At 42.9% G+C, this 16,081-nt stretch overlaps 2 protein-coding genes across 10 annotated transcripts; one reads left to right on the top strand and one right to left on the bottom strand.

Moving 5' to 3' along the window:
• Positions 1-255: 255 nt before the first annotated feature.
• On the bottom strand, positions 256-6,938 carry sirt7 (sirtuin 7). 2 transcript variants are annotated; one of them, XM_072660080.1, is made up of 10 exons: positions 6,828-6,938; positions 5,904-6,041; positions 5,108-5,212; positions 4,939-5,009; positions 4,790-4,862; positions 4,602-4,700; positions 4,262-4,498; positions 3,083-3,163; positions 2,880-2,986; positions 256-2,783 (listed from the first exon to the last, which is right to left on the bottom strand). In XM_072660080.1, the coding sequence occupies exons 1-10, from the start codon at positions 6,930-6,932 to the stop codon at positions 2,582-2,584; spliced, it is 1,218 nt and encodes a 405-aa protein (XP_072516181.1). In that variant the 5' UTR covers positions 6,933-6,938; the 3' UTR covers positions 256-2,581. The 2 variants fall into 2 exon arrangements, with proteins under 2 accessions (XP_072516181.1, XP_072516183.1); XM_072660082.1 differs by having other exon boundaries at positions 6,126-6,910.
• A 531-nt stretch (positions 6,939-7,469) lies between these two features.
• Positions 7,470-15,571, top strand: srsf11 (serine and arginine rich splicing factor 11). Of its 8 annotated transcripts, none has more exons than XM_072660178.1 (13): positions 7,748-8,958; positions 9,062-9,152; positions 9,417-9,531; positions 12,287-12,396; positions 12,840-12,929; positions 13,039-13,088; positions 13,231-13,364; positions 13,474-13,555; positions 13,635-13,748; positions 13,887-13,976; positions 14,119-14,211; positions 14,304-14,475; positions 14,640-15,571. In XM_072660178.1, the coding sequence occupies exons 5-13, from the start codon at positions 12,879-12,881 to the stop codon at positions 14,832-14,834; spliced, it is 981 nt and encodes a 326-aa protein (XP_072516279.1). In that variant the 5' UTR covers positions 7,748-8,958; positions 9,062-9,152; positions 9,417-9,531; positions 12,287-12,396; positions 12,840-12,878; the 3' UTR covers positions 14,835-15,571. The 8 variants fall into 8 exon arrangements, with proteins under 8 accessions (XP_072516273.1, XP_072516272.1, XP_072516279.1 ...); XM_072660175.1 differs by having other exon boundaries at positions 11,925-12,396; XM_072660177.1 differs by having other exon boundaries at positions 9,417-12,050.
• The last annotated feature ends 510 nt before the right edge of the window (positions 15,572-16,081 follow it).

Genomic DNA, 16,081 nt, shown 5'->3' with positions numbered 1-16,081 from the left:
TTATTTTCTGAAATGTTGCACAAAAGCAATAGAGCGCTCAAGGTTGCGTCTTCTCCTGAAATAACGGCATGGTTGTAATGGTAGTGCTGTTATTTCATGATAGCACACTCCCTTTCGTGTTCTATTGCTTTAAACAAACACTATAATAATATTCCCTTCACATCACATACAGTTAGTCAAATTAAATCAAAATCAAGACTTAAAATGAAGAGTCTGCCAAGGTCCATTTTGCTTTTTATTCACACTGCACATAGGAGTTCAAAAGTAACAGGAACACTTAAACATGATAGTGGTTTTAATATCAAGACAAAATATCCATATAAACAAACATTCACAATACAATACAATATAATATAAGACAACCTACGGAACCATACGAAGTACGCAAACATGAACAATAGGCTGTGGCCGACCCAAGAGTCAGTCGGCAGTCAAGGTAAACCCGTAGGTCAGTCCTACCTTACTACTTTACTTCACAATGTTTTAAGAGGAATTCCACGATTTCCCAAGATTTCTGCATGAGCTTAATCAAAAAAAATTATATTTATAGATGAATTTTATTCTGGATAGTACCCAGATCCCTGGTTTTCATCACCACCACCCCAGTCAAGAAAATCTACAGTATTTGTACACTCTTAAAAACTAAAGGTACTACAAAACGATGACCTTAAAAGAACCACGTTAAAAATGAGGTGTATGAAGAACCTTTTAAAGGTTTACCTGACTGTAAAGGCCCTTTGCCAAGATAAAGGTTCTTCACACTCACAGGTCCTTCACACTTTTTCTTTTGTTAATGGAACCAGAAGTAGTTCTTCTATGAGTATGCTGTAGGACCTTTATTTTAAGAGCATATACTAAAGCATTTCACAACACGCCACTCTTTTGGAAAATAAAATCTGGTGAATTCCTCCTAAATGTGAAGTAAAACACTTAGTTATGATGTAAAGATGAACACTTTTAGGTACTTATTTTTAATGCAATTCTCCATTCTCTGAAAATGAGAAAACTTTTCCACAGATGAGATGCAAAACTCTAACACCAGACCTCATCAATCCTTCTGAGCTCAGTGTTATAAGCAGTGTTGGAGTGACAGTGTAAACAGAGGCATTAGGTTAGGTCTGAAGACTCAGTAAGCCAGTTAGGTGGACCTTCACAATGCCCGTTAACAGGTAAAACAGCTATTTACAGTTTGCAGCTATATAATATTCATCAGGTAGCTTGATAAATGCAGTTACAGTGAAACTGTAATGTGCAGGAATTCAGAGAATAACCCCCCCACCCATGTACTACTGGAGTCCTTGAAACACAGAGATACTTGCTATGGACAAAAATACTGAGACACACCTTAATCACTGAATTTGGAGGGGTTCATTTAGTCCCACTGCCACAGATGCACACAATCAAGCCCCTAGCCATGCAGTCCCCTGCTCCACACATTAGTGAAACTGGTGACATGTCCTCCCTTCTAGATCTTCCACCATCAACTGCGAGTGGTATTATTGACAAGTGGAAGCATTTAGGAATCACAGCAGCTCAGCCACCAAAGTGTCAGACCACCTAAAGTTATAGAGCTGTAAAGGGTGGGACAAACTCCATAATAATGTCTATGGATTTGCAATGGGAGGTTATAAAATCTCCTGTAGATGTACTGTGTAGGTTTCCCAAAACATTTGTCCATATAGTTTAAACTTCACTTTTGGAGTAACCTGTAACCCAACACTGAGTAGAAGCACAAAATAACTGAACACGTCAAGTTTTCTGGAAATCTTGTAATAAGATTAGTAGCTCATTCTGTTGAGATATGAGATAAATCTCGTTAACACAACCAAGTCTACATGTTCATCCACCACAGCCGAACGACGAACCACTGCCATGTATTGCTTGGGTTGAATCCCTGAGAGGATTAAAGCAAGGTGCAAACTGCTAATACTGAAAAACACTTGTCGTTCTCGCTGTCCTAAACCCAAGATTCACTCCTTCAAAGGAACATTCCACCTAGAATCCACAACAAAATGTGATTCCCTGTACCTCAAAATCAAACTCTCATTATTCCACATGCTATTAAAGGGTCAGTTAACTGGACAGGGATCAAGTATGGTCCTGCACTACAGAATTCTGACTGCAGATTCAAGGTAATCCAGGACTTGGCCTCTCTGTATCTACTCTATGTATTAATACTGTTCCTGTAAAACTGACATGTAAATGACCATTCTTCCGACTAGCTGCCCTGTAGTGTGCCTCATTCAAAAATCTGCCCAGGCTGAAATACTCCTTAAGATTACTATAGATGGATATAAAGTAAATGTGATGTAAAGGTGTTGGACTTTGTGACATGACACAAATATAACGAATTCCAATGAGCTGTTCTTTCGGCTTAATTTCCATCAAAGTAGCATTACATACCATATGTTATTTTAAAAGTAGAGCAGGTCAATGATATGGGCTCCTCTATCTGGGAGTCACATTTTTTCATCTGCAGAAAGCTTGATTAACATCATTAAGAATCACATATTATGGATTCTTTGAATAGAATGCTCCTTCAAGGCAAACCTGGGTCTGACAGAGAAAAAAAGACCATTGACTATGTTGCTTTGCTTTTCTTTCTTGATTTGGTGTAGCCTCGTCCAAACCACCCACCCTTTATTCCGTTCTCTTCAGCTTCGCTCTTTGCATTTGGCAGAGAGTCCACCAGTGCAGAAGGGGGAGCTAAAATTTTCCGAGTGTGACTGTCCTTTTCTTGTGGCCTGAGGGGTGTCGCTAAGCTGAAGATGGGGTCCTCTGATCTGTAATTGGAAAAAACATTGGTTAGTGGCAAAGGTGCTTAATCAATAAGATGGTAAATAAATGTGTAAAGGTGAGCAGAAAATTAGCTTCCTTGCCTATTGTAGGTTGGGATTTCAACGCATAACTCCTCCATGAGAAGACGCATCACATCGTCACATTTCCCATGAATTTTCAGAGTGGCCAAATCGTCTTTTGGCGTCCACTAAACAAATAAAATGTTAAAACAATTGTTTGATTTGTCTTTTCTGAAGCTTTCACACAATAAAACGGAAAAGAGCAGGGTGAGGTCAGTCTTCACCTGTAGGTTGACGATGTACAGCTTTGGTCTTTTAGCTGCTGGTTTCTTCATAGACCACAAGCACGCATACTTCTTCAGGACCTGCAAAAGCAGCACATCCAAAAATCAGAGACATTGCCCGAAGGTCTGAACTAGGGATGTCCCAATCCGATCCAGTGGCTCGGGATTGGGGCAGATTCAGGCAAAGTTTAATGGCGAGGTAGCTGTGACACTACTTGGCCAATCAGTTACATTAACTTACATTAACTCCTTAACTTAGCCCAGCACTAGCAATGCTTTCCGAATTGCAGCCGATGTGGCAGTCGAATTTTGCTCTTTGGGATTCTGGCATGGCTCAGGATTTGAACTTGCGACCCCCCCTGGACCACAGTGGTAGCGAATTAGACCGCTGAGCCACTCGGGCCCTCATTATGAAAACCTCACCTAAACCGCTCTTCTTTAATCTGTAGTTTCTGCTGCTTTTGGTTAGGGTACACAGATCTGAAATTCAGTATTGGTATCTGACCTATACTGGCCAAACTCACTGGGAACTACCACATAAGTGCATGGTTCCACCTACATGCTGGTTTTCTAGGCCTCATACATCAGGATCAGTGTAACTTACCGATACACAGATACACACCTTACAGCAAGCAGCAATGCTTACCATAATTGAACCTTATTTTTTGTAATTTTTACAAGCAACAACTGGAGTAAATTTATGATCAAAACAAAATGTAACAAAATCAAAACATCAAATTTGTACAAATATCTAAATTCTGTTAATATTTACATCAAATTCAGACATGTTTAAGTAGCCTACAATCTCCTGAAAATAACATGGTATATTTAAAAGTTTGATGTAATAAAGTTACATCTAACTATCAAAGATATCACTTTGGGGTCTAAGGTGGTATCGGATTGCTATAGTTTTTGTCCACACAGTCAAAACCACCCAGTTTCTTGTTACTTGTAAAAAGACAAAGATATTCTATTCATTTTGATCCATGTGAGGAACTTCCACCACATCATTTACTCTAGAATGATGCCTGGTGGTGCAAATCTTCTGCACTGAACAGTGCAGGAACAGATCTGATCAGTATCGACCCAAACTCTATATTAAAGTACTCCAGTCAGATTGGAGGGATAGAGACAAGAAAGATACAGCATAGGAGCATAACATGAATCTCAATGCCCCACCTTTAGACTGGAGCCGAGGCAGAGAATGAGATCGGCCTGCTGTGCAGCCTCGGCAGCACCTTTCCAGTTGAGAGGCTGCTCCAGCATGCCCCGCTCTCCGAAATGCACAATAGTGTCCCTCAGCTCCCCTCCGCACTGAGGACACCTTCTGCCCGTCCCATGCCTGTGCAGGGCTGTGCGTTCGGTAACATCAAAGAGACGGATCACCTCCCGTACTGGAGAGCATGACACACACACCTGTTCGGGATGAACAGGGAAGTTTAAGACAGGCAGTGTCTTAGAAGAGCTAGCAACTAACCATTTCATCAGTTCTAGACAGCTGTTAGAGAGTGAGGGTCACCTCTATGAACATATTCCCATGTAGCTCAGACAGGGCATGTCTGGGAAGGCCACTGCGCAGGTGGAGGCCATCACAGTTCTGGGAGACCACATGTTGAACCTGCCCGTAAACATGGACAAAGAGTTACATAACAATAACTAAACAAGGTCCTCAAACCCATGATTTGAACCTTATTCTAGCATACAGACCATTCGAACTTTGTGTAACATCCGGATGCACATGTGGGTCAGAGTCGGGTCTGCATCACTGAGGTCAGACGCCCTGTGGAACACAGATATTATTTGTAGGTGATCCTAAAGGTTCTTTATCTTGCATGAAAATAAACTGGATCACTCACATGACTGTTCGGCCTTTCTGTAGCTGGGTCCATACTCCATTTGGGCCACGATAATCTGGGATGGATGCAGCCTGGCAAATATTAAATAATAGTGGTCAACATTATAGCCTTTCGTTAAGCGTGCAGTGAGAGAGAGAGAGAGTCTGAGGCTGATCCCGGTTGACAGTACCGTGCTGATCCCGGCTCCGGTGTAGATGACAGCGTGCTGAGCTTGGCGCATCACCTCGGCCAGCTGTTTCACTTTGGTCCTGAGATCCTCAGCATCATCAAACAGCTGAAATGATCACGGAAGCAAAAACTGAACTTAAGTGATTTTCTTAAAGAGTCTAAAACTATTTTCCCTTTTCTTTGGACATGTGTACATTGTAATTCACTGCTGTTAAGATTAGGGATGCACGATTCGATATCAAGATCGGATATCGGCCCCTATATTAACAAAATTAGCTGGATCGGCTATTGGATAAATAGGCTGATCCGTGGAACCGATCCTTTCACTTTAATTTGTTGGTGTGAGACTGCACTAAATGTGCAAATAAATAAATGACAAATGGCAATTTAGTACATTTTTATCTGTGTTCATTTGTTATATTATATAAATTCATGTTAAAAATAAAGTAAATCCTAATCCCTTAAGTCTCTCCCACATGGTGAGGTATAGGGTTTATTAATTCAGCAATGGTATCGGACTAGTATCGGGTATCGACAGATATGCAAAGTTTATGTATCGGTACTGAAAATGTCACTAAAACCAATATGTATACACATATCCATCCACTCCACCCTGAACGGAGGAACATATACCAGTCCTAATAAAAAACAGCCTGCTTAATTCTAAGAGAGACTGGAAAACTGTTAAACACTGTTAAACTGGGTAAAAGCTAATGTTTAAAACATAAATCCACACAAGAGAAGCTAAAATACAAGAATAAAGAAGTATATATGCCTTTAAAAACACCCAAGCCCACCTCTTCCTGCTTTCTCTTCAGGGTGTTTCTTCGGACCTGTCGTTTGTCCAGTTCTTGGACAGTGTCTTGGTGACGCTGAAGCAGAGCGAACTCCTCTTCGGTCCGCTCGCATTCAGATTTCTTCAGTATTCTGGACACCTGTACAAAACCAGACTGACTAGCAGAGCATGGTACATTTACAATGATGGCACTTAGCTGACGCTTTTGTCCAGAGCGACTTACATTTGCATGCATCACACAGGTAGGTGAATGTAGCTAGTGTCCTGCCTGGCTTAACCAGGCGTAGAGTCAAACCACAGTCCGTCATGGGGAAGTCATGGTGGAGGTGTTACCCACTACATGAACACCTGGTACACTGAGTGAGCTCACTTTTCCAAACATGGATGAAGTCTAGTCTTCGTCCAAACTGCAATGCTTGTAGGGCACTGTTAGTTTCCCCAGACAGAGATAGAAACTAAGCCTGGACTGAAAGGACGTCCAGTGCATTTTAGTCTAAGACCCCTTTCTCTGTGTCTAGTGACCGTCTAGACCCAGATACAGTCGTCAAACTTCAAAATTAGGAAGCAAGTGGATCAAAAGCAAGTTTCAAATGAATGGTTTGATCTCAGTCTGGTAAACAGGCCCATTACACTGATTCTAGCTAGTTCCCATTCTTCAAAAGTGGCTTAGATAAACCTCCCAATTTATCCCCAGTTAATCAGACTCTCTAATACCAAGCTAAGCAAAGCATTGTGCTTTTCTAATTGACATGAAAATCATAAATGTTAGGAACTCTACTTGCTCTGGTTGCTATTCTTTTAGGTGGACAGAGTATCCAGCCCAACTCACAGGCAGGCCAGGCTGTTACTGTCGGCTACTGTCCTGCACCAAATAAACGTTTGCTACAGCCAGCCTGTGTCTTTCTAGACGGAGAATAAAACTCACCAGCTTAAAGGTCTTCCTCTGAGTCTCCTTTTGAATAAGTTTCGCCTTTTCCAGAGCTTTTCTCTCTGCCCTGGAAAACACTGCACCCTCTGTCTGGGTCTCCATTCTTCTGCTAATGTTCCTGATTCAAAACAGAACAGACCCAACATTTCAAAACAAAAGTCCCACCGGCTTTACCGCCTCCGTTTCCACCGAGCCTATAAAGTAACAAGGTAGATAAATAATTATATTATTTAACTTAAACGATTTCCTCGATTTAATACAAATACTATTAATTATTAAATTCATCGTTTTTTAAGAAATCCGTCTCTCAACTTAACTAGTGCCCCATCTGAGGGAAAATGCATTACATTGCATTACAAATTAAGATAACACTTTATTTATAACGGTTTATGTCTCTAAATATGAATTTTCCACGTTGATATTTAGGACTCCATGATTATTACTAAAATTATTTTTAATAAAATGAGTATGAAATATATATCAATATATTAGTTTATTAATTTTATACATCTAGTGCATTTAAATTATTACCTAAATAACATATATCAGAATTCGTGACAAAAATCACGCTTTTCTCATTTTTAATGTCGTTTCTTTTAGCGTAAAGACTTTTATTTTGAAAATAAAACATTCACTAAAGTCCGATGTCTGCTGCTGTGCTCCAGATGAAAAAACGGGGAATATTTGCGAGCCTCTGAAACACATTTATTAGACATTACCAAACAAACCTTCTGAAGCTGCACTTCAGCGAACTGCACTGTAGTCGAGGCACGTTTAAACTCATATGACCTGACCGAGAAAGTCGCGGTCTGTCGCTTGAAATTTGCTGCCGCTCTTCCGAGCCAGCGCTCAGCAGCCCGTCAGCAGCAGCAGCAGCAGGGCCTGATCATGAACACCAACACGAACGTGGTTCAGGTGACCAATGTTTCTCCCAGCGCCACTTCGGACCAGATGAGGACACTTTTCGGCTTTCTGGGGAACATCGAGGAGCTCAAACTGTTTCCACCAGAGTAAGTAGCCACGGCGGAGGTTAAACCTCGTATGTTGGCTTGCGAGCTAGCTGCGCCGCAGTGTGCCGTTAGCACTAGCTAGCACTGGCTGTCTGACTGCAGGGTAAGGTTTCAGTCCTGGAGCAGAAACTCGAAACTCGACCTCGAAACGACCAGAAAACGTGATTTTTGAAAACGTATAACGTTTAAATGTGTGGATTAAATGGCCTAGAGGAACCTAAGATAATAATTTATTCATAAAATAAAACTTTAATTTGAATATTTTGTTGGGTAGCTGACCAACAGAACTACTTTTCTGTATTTGATTTTTTTATTTGATGTTTTTATAGATTAATAATAGTCGAAATTCATTTTTTACTGTAATCTGTAATTTCTGTTTCCTGATAAATGTAAATGATCCCTGTTTTGATTGGCTCTGGGTCATGAAAATAGCAACACCCCATATAACTTCAGAGGGAATGGGCGGAGCTAAACTACTAGAGGCTAAATAGGAGGGTGTATGTATTTTTTTATTATTATTATTAATAAATGTGTTTGTTTATTTATTTATTTCTGTAAAAATCATAACAATAATTATTTCATTAATTCCTGTTTATGGACCGTGGGGAGTTCTAATAGTACCATGTTTACAATTAGGGGAAAAAAAAAGAGGAGGTCTTTATTTTAGTAGGAAGCCTTCGGGTCTATAGACCCTCACATACTCCTAGTTTATCCAGGTAAGGCATGGACGATAGGCTTTTAGAAAGAAATGGCTGAGACTGACCTATTGCCGACTCTGCCGAAGATCCGGTCAGGTTCTCTGTTTTAAGCTGGGAGGCAGGAGAACAGGCAGTCATGCTTTTAGAGGCAGAACCAATCAGAATCTCTGTTTCTGTATTTTACTGAATAAGATGCCTTATTACTGCTAGTGTATTTTCCCAGATAGCTAACGTGTGTTCTGCTTTTTTTGTTGTTGTTTTTATTTTCCTTCTGTCCAAAACACATCAGGTCATAACTTCACACCATAACTGCGGTTCAGGTAGGACGTGCCTTAGCGAGCCGAGACGGAGCGTTTCTAATAACACATACAGGACTCGTCGAGGCAGTGCAAAATAACGAAGCTGGTTTGAGTGGAGAAGGTGTGTCTAAATGTTAGGGCTGTATGTACATCTTGCAAAAGCCTTTATATTTTCTTCCAGTGATTCTCCCTTGCCTGTGACTTCACGTGTCTGTTTTGTAAAGTTCCTCGAATCTGAATCAGTTGGAGTTTCCCAGCATCTGACGAACACGGTCTTCGTGGACAGAGCCTTGATCGTCGTCCCATTTGCTGAAGGTTTGTGGCCGTTTTTTCAACAGCAGGGTATACTTTTGCATGTGCTGTTTTGATACACACCCCTTTACAGTCTTTGGAGTCCATGTGAGTATGACACAGAAACCTCAACGCCTGTGTGGTTCACCAGCAGATTAGTGTAGACGTTCAGTTAAAGCATTGAATGAACAGATATTTTGCTTTACAATTTTTTTATAAACTTCTCTTTCTGTCGTGTGTGTATGTATGTATGTGTGTGTGTTTGTGTGTGTGTGTGACTTTTTGTAGTGGACAAGGCAATTGCAGAGCCGACGGGCGACTGACAGGTCCTCTGCTGCCAACAGGGAACTGTAGAAAAAAAACATAGAGGCCATCAAGGGTTGAGCCCACAAGCTGTCCTGCTGTAAATCAATGAGCGTTTCTTTGCTGTTGATGTTTCTCTATAGGGTTCCGTTCTTTTTGATACAGTACGCATGCAAAATGAACCTTAAAGAAAAACTATATGTATAACGCAACCCGGCGATCAGTAAAAGTTTTACATGATGTTTTTGTAGAACACAAAACACAAAAAAGTATGCACTGAAAGAAGGTCCTGAGTTTTGGACTACTGCAGAATGCTGTGCAGTTTAACATGGAGCAACAGCAGAGATGCCATCTGTTTATAGGTGTACTAATAGTCATCATCTGGGCAGTATACCAGGTTAGCTTTGGGAGCTAGAGAGAGAGAGAGAGAGCAAGCAAGCATGTCTTCTTTATTATTATTATTATTATTATTTGTAGCTCCCTCTAGCATTAGCAAGGCTCCCAACACTAGGAGGGTGAATGACTGAAGACATATCACCACCGCCTTTTTTCGAACTGCCGCCGAGGCAGCCGACACACCTTGAGAGCAGGGCCGGGTCCCCAGCTCCACTGCACCTGTTAACAGATGCCTGTGCAACCCAAAACTGCTTTAAGAGTCCTGAGGGGACAAGGTGCCATGGACCTAGAGTAGAGTGACGGCCAATTTTGCGCTGGCAAAGCGGCGTGGCTTGGGATTTGAACCTTTGACCCCCCAGGCCATAGTGGTAGTGGAGCTTTAGACTGCGGAGTCATCCAGACCACCTTTTCTCTTTGGTCTCTGTGGTTGTTTTGGTTCACTTCAGAGTGCGACTACTGCGTTCACACCTACCCAAACGGGTATTTAACCGGACTAAAAAAGTGCTGGTGTTAAAAACGTCCTGAAAGGAGCTGTAGATCGGCCTATTTGCTTTCCGACTTCAAGAAGACTGATGTCTGATTGCCATGAATACGTCATTGGACATAAGTCATTGGAATTGCATGGATTTCTGGTTGTTATCAGGTCACAGTAGTAGCTTTGCATTAGCTTTAGCCACATCATTTAGAAGCCGCCATGTCATTACTAAATCTTTATTCTAATTCCGAACTAAAGGATAAAGATATCAAATCACTGAAGTATTCCTTTAAGTTACAGAGGTATTGCATGCAAGGGTGGGACTAAAGGGCCTGATCTTCTCCACATGACTCAAACGCCCAAGGCTGAGAACCAATTTCTAACAGTGGTTTTCTGTTGTTGTTTGTTGTTGTGTTTTTCAGTTCTTTTCCCTGGTTCCGCCAGACCCAGCAGAAAATGCCACCCAATAGTTTTGTCCTGCAGCTTTGTCCTGTTTCTCAAGTCTCTCTCTTGAGAAAAATGTTAATTGCAGATTTGCTTCAGCGCCCCATGGATTCCAGGCATCTCACAAAAATGCTGATACTTGTTCAACTCTCTTTGCTCTTTGCCATTTGTTGAACTAGGTGAGGTACAGTGGGCTTTTGCTGGCAGGACACTTGTATTGTTCTTTAGTAAAAATCTAGCACTCCCCCAACACTTAGAAGGCCCTGAAGTAAGGTAATGTGGTAGCTCAGTTATGGACGCCAGCAAAAGCTTAGCCCTCTTTCAAAACAAGGAAGATTTGCTTGTAGGGATGTCCCGATCGGGATCAGTGCCCATCCAGGCATATTTTAATGGATTGGGTATCGGCTATTTTAATCCCAATCCAGTTCCGATTATTTGTTTTAACCACAGTGTTATTGTATCCGGTCTGCAGTGTAGAGGTTCTGCAGTGTGGAGCTATTTTACATCGGAACTGTATCTGAACCTTTATAAAGCTCTCACTGAAACGCTCAGTTTTACCAGCGGGAGAACTGCTCGCCTTCCTCTGTTTATAGACCAGCACTGAAGCGCCCATTTAGTACAGAGAGTACAGAGGCTAATGCTAACACACACGCACACGCTATAGAAACCCCAATCACACACAGCACATTCACCCTATAAACCAGTTATTAAACACCAGTAGACCAACAACAGCTGATCTAGAGTCCGGAGTGTGTTCCACTACACACACAGGAAGTGATTAGACTGCAGTGTTGTAAAGGAGCTGTGAGCTGATTGGTCAGGGAGGAGAGTCAGACTGGATTATGTGATATTATGTGTCATTTTAGGAAGGTCTCGACTAAACTAAATCAATTAGTCCAGAATGTCTGATTATAGAAACTAGATTTTACTGAACAGATTAACCAGCAGCTCATCTTTCATCATATTTATACCAACACAAAGATCGGATGGGATCAGCTGATGCTCGGCCTTAAGAGACTCGTAGGGAAAATGACGGGGTCGGGACATCCCTATTTGCTGGTCTTGATTTTCAGTGGTTAGGGTTAGTGAACCCTTAAGTGATGAACTGTCATTTGATGTTGACCCCCGAATCATAAACTCTTGTTTTGTCTATTCTGATGTTTCTGTGTGCTTTATAGCGAAGCAGCCGACGTGAGTCGCTTGTTCATAAAACTTCTAATGAAACATGAGAGCACATCCCACTGGACAGCCCGCTGTGCTCGCTTACATTTGGTTCGGTTCATGACTTAAAAAAGCGAGTTCAGGTGATAACATCTTGGCAGTGTGTCTAGTGACTTTCTCCTTCTGCTTTTTGTAGTATCATGCAACTATGCCTTTTGTAAAGGGACCTCACCTCTTGGGTCCCTCTGATAAGCATCAAGTGTAGATGTGAAAAGTAGACTTGGAGAGGCTAGATGGAGTTGACTTTTGGGTGTGTTTGAGTCTATGACGGGTCTCGTTGTAACTGCTACTTCTTTCTGTCTCTCCCCAAACCCTGCAGGAGTGATTCCTGATGAGTCTAAAGCTCTGTCGCTACTGGCTCCAGCCAATGCCGTCGCAGGATTGCTACCAGGGGGTGGGCTTCTCCCCACACCCAATCCAGTGCCATCTGTAAGTATGGGACATTCCCAGTTTTCTGATTTACTGTGGGGATAGGATGCCCAACACTGGTCTTGGTGAGCTGTCCATCTGCATCGATGTAGTGGCATGCATGAAGTAGCAGCAGATCTCCAGGACCAGGAGTTGGGCAGTCGGTCATCCTTGTGCTATTTTGGTACTAGGAGCTACTGTGGATCATTTGGTGGTGGTGGTGGTGGTGGTGTTGGTGGTGGGGGGGGGCAAACAAGACTCCAGTTATTATAGCAATACTCCTAAACCACTACAGTCTCCACCGAACCATGCAAATCCATCAGCTTGCAGCACAAGGTTACTGACTGCGTGGGAAATTACCGTATTTACCCTGATAGCGTGTACCGTGGATTCTCAGTGCAACTGCATGCACCATTTCACCCCTACTACATATGCTGTATTTTATTGTTTTCTGTATCTGACAGATTGGTGGTGTTCCTCTTGGCAGCCTGGGAGGGCCTGCCATGGATGCCATGGCTGCATTGGGCATGCCTGGCCCTAACATGAACCCCCAGGTTTGAGCTTTTTCTCAATGCTCCTTGAAAATACCAACTACTGAAGCATACAGTTCAGATGGACTCTTTGGGTCAATTCTCTAAGCAGCTGTCTTTATTTTTCCTTCAGTCTTTGTCAGCCGAGCAGCTCATGAAGCTGATGGCATCAATGGATCCCAAGTGAGTATAAGAGGATGTCTGCATGCTCTCGTCTTTCAGCTGATTTAGTTTTGAAGCCCTTTGGGTTGTCAGTGTTACAGCTGAACATTGATAAATGGCTGCAGACTAAAGGAACATGGCTTACTAGGAAACTGCTTTGCAGGTTGAACCCTATGGCTGCTGGTTTAAATCTGAACCCTGGACTGAAGGCAGATGCGTCGAACAAGGAGATAGAGGAGGCCATGAAGAGGGTGAGAGAGGCCCAGTCACTCATCTCTGCTGCCATCGAGCCTGGAAGTGAGTAGTACTATCCATATGTATGTAAGGAAATCAGTAGACTGGCTACATGGCATGTGTTCCACAGCCCACGTGAGCTTGATTACATATAGAAGGATGTCTCTTTCAGATAAGAAGGATGACAAAAGGAAGCATTCGAGGTCACGGTCAAGATCACGGAGGAGGAGATCTAGGTCCCGCTCTAAATACAGGTTTGGGAAATTCCTTCAGCCTCTCCAGCTGGAGTTTTTTTTTTACCATCGTTTTACCACAACGTGTGCCTTGTTGCAGGCGCTCCAAGAGCCGATCCCGGCGGAGGTCCCGCTCCAGGAGCAAGAGGAGGTCAAAGAGCCCCAGAAGGAGGAGATCTCACTCCAAGGACAGAAGCAGACGTTCTAGGTCAAGGTAGGTAGAGCAGCAATAGAAGATACTTGAACTGTTAGATGGAAAAGTGCCAATTGTACCTGTTGTTATACAGACATGGGGAAGGAGTTGATCTAGATCCTGCTGATCTAGTGGGGCTTTGTTTGTTGTTTTGCGCAGGGATCGGAGGAAGGAGGACAAGGGGAGGAAGCGCTCCAAAACTCCGCCGAAAAGCTACAGCAGTGCCAGGCGCTCCCGCAGCGCCAGCCGGTAGGTCCATGGTAGCCTTTCCGTGAAGGCCATCTCCGTAGCCACATGGAAAATAACTGCCTTTTCTGAGTTCATCAAGAATACTCAAGTCTTTCTGTCCTCAGTTTAAACCTCCTCTCTCTCTCGACTCCCCTTCTCTCAGCAGACGCCACAGGAGGAGCCGCAGCATGTCCCGCTCACCAAAGAAGTCCAGATCCCCCAAAAGGAAGATCTCCAAAACTCCCTCTCCCAGAAGGTACAGCTCAGACAGCTGTGGAACCAGACCCTACAGACTTTAGCTCTTTCTAAAAGCACTCTGACCCTTATTGTATCCATCATCCCTTTCAGGCATAAGAAGGAGAAGAAGAAGGATAAGGAGCGCGACAGGGAGCGGGAGCGAGACAGGAGAGACGACCGCGACCGGAACCGAGACAAAAGAGAACGGTCCACCAGCAAAAAGAGCAAAGACAAGGAGAAGGAGCGAGACCGGAAGTCTGATGGCGAGAAGAGCGATGTGAAGGTATGGAGGCTCCACAGATCCACTGAGTATAATTAAGACTGTTTAAGCACCGCCATTACACTTAGGTTTAAGGCATTTAGCTGGACGCTCTTATCCGAATTTGATCATAAATCTGTGATTCATAAAGTTCATGACCGATTTGACTCCCATTTGAACCCCTGCAGGTGACGAGGGATTACGACGAAGAGGAGCAGGGCTACGACAGCGAGCGAGAGGAGGACCAGGAGAGGAGTTCAGACGTGGCTTCGTCCCCGCAGGCGGCCGGGCAGCAGGTCGACAGTGCAGATGACGCAGGTAGAGGGGAGTCGGATGGCCCCAGCGACGAGCAGCAGGACGAGGACATGGACATGAGCGACTGACCTCTGCATAGAAACGGTGGCAGTTTTTTTTTACTGCCAAGATCGGTTTTACGTTTTCTCTTGTAATTTTTCTGGACAGAGTTTGGATTCGAGCGGCTGCTCTCTGATTGGTGGAAAAGGGCAAAAGGCATCTTTTACCAGAATCTCCAGAGCGTTCCTCTAATTACCTATCTCCATCCTCTCTCTCGCTCTAAACTACTGTACTTACCAGTGAAACTTGGTCTTTATTACGTACACCTCAGCGTTTCCGAGCCTTTTCTCCTGCCAGCTGTCCTCGTCTGACTTGGAATGGTGTTCTTCTGTAGATTAGACACGGTTTCACACAAACGACTACATCAATAAATCATTTGTAAGCTAGCTGTTTATGGATATTTGTGTTAAAGAAGAACTGACCGCTCCAGTGCTCACGGAAATCATCAGGTTGTGTTTAAAAATCCCAGTTTTATGATTAGGAATCAGACCTACTGCTTACTGCTGACACTACTTTTTGTTGTTGGACGTCTGGGAATGTTTGCGGAGGTGGCGAGGAATTCAATAGCACTGTCAGCTATCTTTTTGTGGTTAACTGGTAATAATACTACTGGCAACCGATGTTGGATATTTACTTTAAATGATTCTTTATGGCTGTTGACTGAAGTTTGCACATTCACATCGTTCCTGTCCTCATAGATTGTAGATTATTTGGAGAATGGTTATCTGCATTGTTTGTTTCAATTAAAAAATGAACATCAAACTTCTACTCTTCGTGTGCCGTCAGTTATTTCTCTTTACTTTGAGAGGGCTTGGCGTAAACTTGTGTTGTCAAAAGTCTAATGAAAGAATTCTGCCGCTGGTAAGCACTCACTAAATTATACTGTCTGCTTCCTAACTATTTATAGTTCCACTGTCTCTCCTCTCCTTTTAGCACAACGAAAGGAAATCTTTGCAGCAGAGTTTCCAGACCAAACTCCTGCTGTCGTGCTGTTCTGAAGACTTTGCCCAAGTCAAACGCAATTGCCTCCAAAACTGAGATGCTTCTGAAGACGTTTCTACAGTACTGTGCAAGCCTCAGAGACCACCCTTCAGTTATTGCCATGCAAAACCGTTACTAAAAATGTTCGTGTTTTCTCAGGAGAGATTTGAGAAGGTTAAATAATATGATGATCCACTTGCAGAGGAACTTCATTTTTGAAAAAATTAGGCTCCTAAAATAACACTCCCAAAAACTGCCTCATCAGAGAAGCAGAATTGAAGCTTTTTGTTTCTGT

Source organism: Salminus brasiliensis, chromosome 17 (genome assembly GCF_030463535.1).
Source record: "Salminus brasiliensis chromosome 17, fSalBra1.hap2, whole genome shotgun sequence".
In the NCBI taxonomy this organism is placed as follows: Eukaryota; Metazoa; Chordata; class Actinopteri; order Characiformes; family Bryconidae; genus Salminus; species Salminus brasiliensis.
The sequence above is the reverse complement of the archived record's forward strand: the minus strand, read 5'-3'. Positions and strand labels throughout refer to the sequence as shown.